We start from the raw sequence: 8,191 nt of genomic DNA, 5'->3' as shown, positions 1-8,191 counted from the left end.
TTTCCTTTTTTTTTTTTTTTCATTAAAAATAAGCGACCACAACCAAACAAAAGGTCAGTGGTGCGGAGCGGGATGGAGCCATGGGAAATGGCAAAAAAGCAGGAGGCAAAGTCTTGGCTCACACAAGTGTGAGCCCAAGCAAGCAAGCGAGGAGCATATGATTATCCCCTGGGTGTCCTATCAGGATGGACCTTAAGGATGCTTCAACCATGAGTCGAAAAGAAAACGCAAAAGCTGCCCGGTTTGAACTCTGAGGGAGGATTTTCCTGCCAGCTCTGCCCTGTCTCGGGGCCATAGGAAAGAAAATGGTGGAATACATGGGACAGGACAGGATCCCCTCTCCCGGACCACGGTGAACTTCAGTTAACACTAAGGAGGTTGCTGGTCTCCACCTGACTGCAGGGAGCAGCAAACATCCCAGGAGACAGAGCTGCTGCACTGTCAAGATGAGCGAGATCAAAGTCAAGGGAGCTGGGTTTTCTCTCTGCTTTTTGCATCACCTGGATTCTCACAATTGGAGGCTAAGTGCAGCTGGGTGATGAGGAGAAAAATGGGGAAGCAAAATAGCATCCTTAGTACTACACCAGCATCCTTTGAGTGCTTTCAAACACATTGAAATCTTGGGTAAATTTGCCCTATATATATGGAAGATGTATAAAGCTCATGTTCAGCAGAAAAACCCTTCCCTTTCACCAATAATCAGCTCTCTGAAGAGTTACTACTCTTTGGTACTACTTCCTAGAGCACCATGGAAGTTGGAGTCAAATGCATCGGATAAAAAAGCAGACCCCAGAAAGCTCTGTCCTCTTTATACAAACCATGGATCACTGGCACAAGAAACTAGAGAGGAAGAGTGTGGTGTTACAACCAGCATCAGAGACAGGACTGCACCCTTGTCCTCCATTCCCCTCCCTCTCCTTAATGGCACATACATAACTTTGCACAAATAGTAACAAACCAGTTAATCCCCGCAGCCATCCCGGGCAGGGGCTAAAGGGTGACGGCATCAGCACCGCGGCTCTTTTCAAACAGCAGAACGGGCACAAAGGCTTTTGCCGGGCACTGCCGGGGGCCGCTGGCAACGCGAGGATCCGGCATCCTCCTGGCGCCCGGCCCCGCGGCCGCCCGGCCCCGCTGGCAAACGCGCCTTCTGCCGGGCCCGGGAGAAAGCACAGAGCTGACCGAGGGAAAGCCATGGGGGTTTTCATCTTGCCTTTCTTTAACTGCTCAACAGCATGAATAAGAAGTTATCATGACTACGAAAAAAAAAAAAAAGAGTAGGAGGTTGCTGCGCTGCCTCGGTGCCGCTGCAGCGGGCTGGGGCAGCACGAGCTGCCTCATCACTCGGGTGGTGGTGTGTGATGGAGAGGATGGGCAGATGGATGGCTGACGGCCTGAAAGCAGAATTGCCTAAAACAGGTTCAGCTTACCCAAAATACCCATGAGCCAGAGGCTGGGAGCCCCTCTATGAGTGTGTGTCACATGCCGGAGCAAAGGAGCGCTACAAAACTTCTTCTCTCAAAATCAACCTTGTAAGTCAAAAAAAGCTCCAAAAGAATAATAAGCGGCCAATGTCACAGTCTGTTCTTTCTCTTGTGAGGATACAGACTTCTGGCAGTGTGGAGGGCGAGGGGACCGGCAGCACATTCCCCTCCAAGACACAAGTCACGTCCCTGCCTGGACAGTCCCTTCCCCGATCCCACCCGGCCCCTCTCGGCTCAGCGGGGTGGATGCTGGCTCAGCTTCCAGTGCTTCCCAGCCGAGCACATTGTGCAGGGGCTACATGCTGGTTAACTCGGCCTTCCCGGACTTCAGCTGGGAAAAAATGTTTAATTAATTTGTTTTCTTGTAAGCTCCATCTCTATCACCCCCATTTCCAGTGCCAGCAGTGGCTGCAGCTGCCCTGGCTGTGCCCTATCACTAACCCTATCACTGGCATCAGACCTCACTGCACTCCTGGGCCATTATTCTCTGCTACTTAAAGTAAGTTTGGTTTGTTAGCAAAAGAAAGAGGTGCTGCATAGTGCCCAAAGGGACCACTGTGGGACACCGTTTGTGCTTGGGCCAGAGAGAGGCTTTATTTATCTGTAGTGACCCTCACGGAGTGAACTCTGGGTTACAAATGAGCTTTTATGCTTTTATTGCACTAACTTGGTTTCCTATCAGCACTGATGGGAGAGGAGGGTTGCAAAAGGTTATCAGTGTTTTGCATCTTGCAAAACTGGAAAATATCAATTTTCTGCAGACATCAAGCCCTAGACTGAAAAAAAAGTTCACTGGAAAAAGCTACAGCATATAGGCTGTATGCACAGTTTTTATATATCCACACAGTAATTACAGGCACAGAGCTGCCACCGTCCAAAAGTCAAGGCAACAGCGTTCCCAGATTATGCAACAGTATCTTCATCCCTGTTCCTTGCTTGTATGTGGGTTTTTTTTCACGTCCCTTTTTCCTCTTAGTGCTCCTATAAGTCTACAACTCACATTTATCTCGAAAAATCCCTTAGTTCAGGGATGCCCTCATGGCATCCATGGGCAAAACACAGCTTAGCATAATTACCCCAAACTGAAGTCAGGCTGGTATCCATGAGCTCGCAAGCTGGTTCCCAGTCCCACCACAGAAATCACTGGTGATGGTCAGATACCAAAATAAACAGAAAAGGAAATTCCATCCCCCCGTGATTCCCTCTGAAATCCTAATGCTGCCAGTAAAACAACTCTTTCCATTTAATTTCTCTTCCCTCTTTCCTTTAACTCCTCTTTCTGCAGCTTATCTGCACCTCGTTGTGTCGTGGCACTTTGGTCCAGGCCGGCACGAGGAAGCCCCTGGAAATGAAGCTGTTCCTGGCAGGTCTGGAGTTGGTCTCCTGAGACAACAATTTGTTCTTAAAAGTGGAAAGATTCAAGCAGCAGAAGGACCCAGAGTGACCAACTGTCCATCCAGCACACAGCTGGAAATACGTTCTGTTCAGAGATTTTCCCTAAACATACGGATTTTCCCAGTGCTAGTGACGGTGGCAGAGAGACCCCCAGTGGTTGGGTGCACCACGAGCCATCACCCTTCACAGCCCACCGTCTCAGGGTCCCCCCAAAGGCAAGCAGGAAGGTTTTGGAGGGGCTGAAGGCCAACACAGCCTTTGGGGCTGATGGCAACAGCCTCTCTGGGTAAGCCAGGGCAGGACATCACTTCTGCCAGTGTCACACGGAGCTGTCACCATCCTCAGTGTCCAGACCCGTACTCTGAAAAGGGTGGGACTGACTGTCATCTTCCCACTTCCATTCATTTACCTCTTTCCAAATATTATTGTTTTGATTTCACTTAAAAGAGTACTTTTTATTTTATTGGTTCTCCAGTTAAACTCAAATGAGCTAAACTGGGTTGCAAGGACTGTTTTTATAAAGTCAGACCAAACTCTGAAAGAACATTGATGGCTTGAAATTGTATTTGCAGCAGATAAACTATTCATGTGAAAAAAAGAGAAGAAAACAGGAATCCCATTTTCCTTATGAGAATGCACATGCACTGAACATAAAGCCTGAGAATTAATAATGCAATGGATAATAATAATAATAATAATTAATATTATTAATAACAATACAGTGTCACTTATGACCACACAGATGCACAGAAAACTAACACAGCAGTATGTCAGGCTATTCCCAGTCAAACAAAGACTGGAAACTCCACCTGCCCTGTGAACCAGCCAGGGAAGCAGTGGTTTTCATCCAGTGAACTGCTGCTGCTGGTATAGAATCAGAATAACCTGAGTTGGAAGGAGCCCACAAGGACCATCGAGTCCAGCTCCTGATGGACTGGTGGAGTGATACAGCTGAGGCTGCAAGAAGACGTGGGTTGGACATTTTGCAGGTCTGGAGTGTCCTCTTTGCTGGACAAGCACCTGCTGAGATTTTTCCATCCTCAAACAGCAATAGCTCAGCATTCACTACAACAAACCAAAGGACACATCAGGCTGATCGAGAGGAATTATCAACAATTCGTGACACAGATGTGTGGAAAGTAACACTTACATAACGAGAAGGAGTTTATCATGCAGTGAGAAAGCAAAACATTTTTGCTTTTCATGACCAGTAAAGTTCTGCTTTGTTTTGAAGCTCCGTCACAGAGCTGATTTCAGCAGAGGCCAATTCAGGAGCCCCTGCTCGAAGGCCAGTCCCACGCACCAGCTCCCCGAGAGGACTGGCCTCACCACGGGCTGCCGGCCCCGGCTCAGAGCACCGCGCCGGCCCCGAAAGCTCCCCGTGGATCAGCTTTGTTTCTGCTCCGCTGTCCCGCGGGGGGAGCTGCGTTTTAATAAACACCACGATAGTTAGAAACAGGCTTCTTCAAAGGGCTTTGCAAACAGAACTCAATCCTGGCATCACCGGGAGACAGCGAGAGCGGTGTTTGTACAGATGTTGGCCGGCTGGCAGGGAGCTCAGGGTGCAGCCTCCTCCGGCACGGGGGGCTCGGCTCAGCCTCCTTTGCTCCCATCCTCCTGCTCCCGCCGCGCCTCGAGGCCCCGCTCCCGCAGCACCGCTCCGAGTGCCCGTGTGCCGGGCACCGCTCCCCGGGAAGGCAGGAGAGCGCTCGGCAGCACCGGCCCCTGCGCGGGCACGCGGCTCTTCCTCGCCCGCGGGCGGTAAAAGGAAACCACAGCGCTGCCGGTGCGCTGCGAGCGGCGGCCAAAGGTGTGGCTGGGCGGTGGAACCCGAACCCCACGCCGGGGCCGGGCACTCGCCCAGGCGGCTCCTCTGGCAAGAGGTGAATGCGCGCCGGGCACGGGCAGCCCGCCGCGCTAGGACACTTGCGGGACGCGAACCGGCCACCGCGGGGCGGGAGGCGGCAGCGCTGCGCCGGCGCCACCGCGCGGAGCGAGGGCGCATCCTCGGAGGCGCCTTGTGGTTCGCGGCGCCGCCCGCCCGCCCCGCTCCGCGCCCGAGAAAAATCCCGAGGGGTCCCGCCGGCCCCGAGCCCTTTGCTCGGGTCGCTCTGAGCGCGGAGGAAGAAGCCCTCAACCCTCTCTCCTGCCTGGCAGAGCAGCCTCTCGCAGCTGCCTTCTCCCCCACGGATGCAGATCCGCACGGGACAGACACATCCATGGATGTGGAGGGGTGAGGCACACTTTGCTCCCTCTTATCCATTTTCAGACAGAGCACCAGAGAACAGAGGATTTTCCCGATGGGTAAAGGCTGCCCAGCACAGGGAGGAGTTCACTGTCTCTTTTCCACCACTACCTGCAGTAAATGATAAAGCTCACACACTCAGTGAGGGCACAACTCGCATCCCAACCTGCTCATAGTACAATTATCCTGTAACCCACCCAGGGTGTGTAAGGCTTTTCCTCTGGGACATCTTACATTCACATTAGACAGAGTAACCCAGAAAAAGAACTGATATAGAGAAAACATTACAAGAAAGAGTATTACCACCTGTCTCTGCCAACTGAGCAGTCCCTCTTATAAAGCATCAAAAATGGAAATTAACAGCAGACTTCTTGCTTAAAGTGGAAGTTTCTCAGCAGGAAAGTGTTCTTGATTAACAAGTTTTTATTTCCTTAAGGAAGTACTATGGACTGAAAGTAAAAAAAAAAAGCCAAAATTACTACCAGAAGAAAATAAACCCGGGTTATGTTTAGTGCTGTGTTTCAGCATTGCCCATGTCCTGGAATTCAGGTCTCCAGAAAAAGTTCAGGACGTGTAGAGTCATTTATAATGGATTTAAATGCCTCATTTGTAAAGTCTTCTGAGAAAAATAACACATTTTTTTATTAAAATAACATATTTCTCTTTTTCAGTTACCTTTTATAGATGCTCAGGTACCCCCAGGTAAGAACATCTCACAAATTCATGGTCTGCAGGCTGAGCAAGATGACTGAATGATTATAACCACACAAGGAACACGAGTGGAATGACACTGCAAACTACTTTGTAGATGAAATATTTAACATTTAGGAAAGAAGTGACCTTTAGTTGTTTCTCTCTTGGCTGTGCTCCTATCTCACAATTACTTTGGTTACTTTAGGACGCTTAAACTCGTTCAAATTTATTTATTTGAAGACACAGTTATCAAAATAGTGATATGTGAAATAAACCCAACTAGAAATATAAATAGCCCTATCTGCAGAAGGTAATATTTCCCCATCCCTAAGCCTGCCCTCTTCTACCCAATCATGGATCTCTTCCTTCCCCTCAGTCGCACCTCATCCAGCTTTTTGATCACAGGACCAGATTTTTTAGATGTGGCAGCATAGCTCTTCAGCAGAGCTTTAAACATCACTTCAGTATCTGGATGAGTGCTAATGAAGGCTTTTTCCAGAACATACAAATCGACTCCTTTATCCTCTGGAAGACCTGAAATAAAACTGAGTCCAAAGTCTATCAACACCAAGTCCAGCTTCTCCACGGGTGGCCGCAGAAGGAGATTGGCAGTTGTGAGATCCCCATGGATAATATCTTCATCGTGCATCCTTGCTAACAGCTCACCCATCTTCTCTGCTAAGTCCTGGAGGCTGCTGGTATCATTTCCACTCCGCTGTACAGAGTAAATATGATCTTGAACTGTAACTGAGTCTACAATATCTTCAAGATATATGGAGTTGGTGACATAATCCACGAAGTAGACAGCTGGAGCTGGAATCCCTATTTAAAAGAGAAAATCAATGCTAACAGCTAATTTACGTGATTCCCAACTTTATTCCAACAAAAAACCACAACCAATAAAAGCCTTAAGCAGAAATTCCGGTTGAGATCATCCCCCGCCACTGCCAATCCACATCTTGGAAGGGCCTTGCCAACACTTCCTTCCAACCCATCTGCACTGGTAGCCTTTTAACCTGCTGGCAGCTCCAGCTTGATAACAGGATCAGCCCCTCCTGGGGTGAGACTCCCCAGGAAAACATGTTATGGGACACATCGAGGACAAGCTGTGTTTTAGGGGCCGCTCTGGACGAGCAGAGAGGGTCACCCCGGGATGCGAAGAACCCTCCGCACCCTTCAGGATGGCGCTGGAGGTGCCAAGTGCCTGCGATCTGGCACAGCCGGGGAGCACCGGGGGGGGGGTGTCCTGCGGGGGCTGTCCCGCTCACACCGCCCAGGAGCGTCCATCTGTCCTTCCCTGCTCACACCGCCCAGGGGTGTCCGTGTGTCTGTCCTGCCCCGATCACACCGCCCCGGGGTGTCCGTCCGTCCGTCCGTTCTGCCGGGGCAGCCCCGCCTCCCCCGCCTCTCCCCGTGCCCACCTGCCCGCCGGCACCGCAGCAGCGACCGCGCCTCCTGGGTCGTGCGGCGCCGGCTGAGCCGCTCCTCCAGCGCCGGGTGCCGGTACCGCTTCGGGACGCGGAGCTTCGCCACGGCCTTGCGGCCCAGGAACAGCCCGCGGTACACGTGCGCCTCGGCGCCCTGCTGCACCAGCTGCAGCCCCGGCAGCGGCGGCGGCGACAGCTCCTCTTCCGCGGCCTCGGGGTGGTTCACGGCGGGGCCCGCGGCCCCCACAGCGCCCTTCGCGGGACCGGCGGGCCCGGCCGGGACCGAGCGCTCCCCGCCCGCCTCCGCCTGCGCCGCCGCCATCGCCGCGACGCGCCGCCACACCGCGCGTGCGCGGGGCGCCGCTTCGGCAAATCTCGGCGATCTCCGGCGATGTCCGTCAGTGCTCGGCAAATCTCGGCGATCTCCGTCAGTGCTCGGTCCCCCGGGACGGAAACCGACGGACGCCCCAAGCCCCGCCCCCGCCCCGGCTGTGCCGCCCCCGCTATAACGCGCCCTGTGCCGCTTTGTCCGTGTCGTTCTCGGTGTTGCCTCTTACAAAACCCCTCTCTGTGCTTGCTCCCCGTAAATCCTGCTGCCCGCTGCCCGCCTCGGCCGTGGGGGGGGGATACTGAGTAGCTGCAGGATGGTGGAACTCGTTCCTGACCCTTCCCCAGCCAGTGCATTCCGTGTTTCTGCCAGTGCAACAGCGAGTCCAGCAGCTGCCCCTGGGCTTGCAAGGGAGATGTTGGATGTGCATCTTCCCAAAGTGGCAAGTGGGATCTCGTGGTTCCCCCCCGAGGTGTTCCCAGCACCACCTCAGAGCCCCCTGCCAGAGCATCACCCCTGGGACACCACCCCCTGGACAACACCACCAGGATGCTCCAGCACTGGGGCAACTCCACCTCTGGGACATCAGCAGCAGGATGATCCACCACTGGCTCTTGGC

The 8,191-nt window shown here is 52.7% G+C and overlaps 1 protein-coding gene across 1 annotated transcript; it reads right to left on the bottom strand.

Moving 5' to 3' along the window:
• Positions 1-6,026: 6,026 nt before the first annotated feature.
• TP53RK (TP53 regulating kinase) lies at positions 6,027-7,581 on the bottom strand. The gene is made up of 2 exons (XM_051803062.1): positions 7,239-7,581; positions 6,027-6,639 (listed from the first exon to the last, which is right to left on the bottom strand). The coding sequence occupies exons 1-2, from the start codon at positions 7,564-7,566 to the stop codon at positions 6,161-6,163; spliced, it is 807 nt and encodes a 268-aa protein (XP_051659022.1). The 5' UTR covers positions 7,567-7,581; the 3' UTR covers positions 6,027-6,160.
• Between the last annotated feature and the right edge of the window lie 610 nt (positions 7,582-8,191).

The sequence above is a fragment of the Manacus candei genome, unplaced genomic scaffold (genome assembly GCF_025592945.1).
Source record: "Manacus candei isolate 608988 ecotype Guabito, Panama unplaced genomic scaffold, ASM2559294v1 h1tg000057l, whole genome shotgun sequence".
Lineage (NCBI taxonomy): Eukaryota > Metazoa > Chordata > Aves > Passeriformes > Pipridae > Manacus > Manacus candei.
This window is presented reverse-complemented; position numbering and strand designations above follow the sequence as displayed.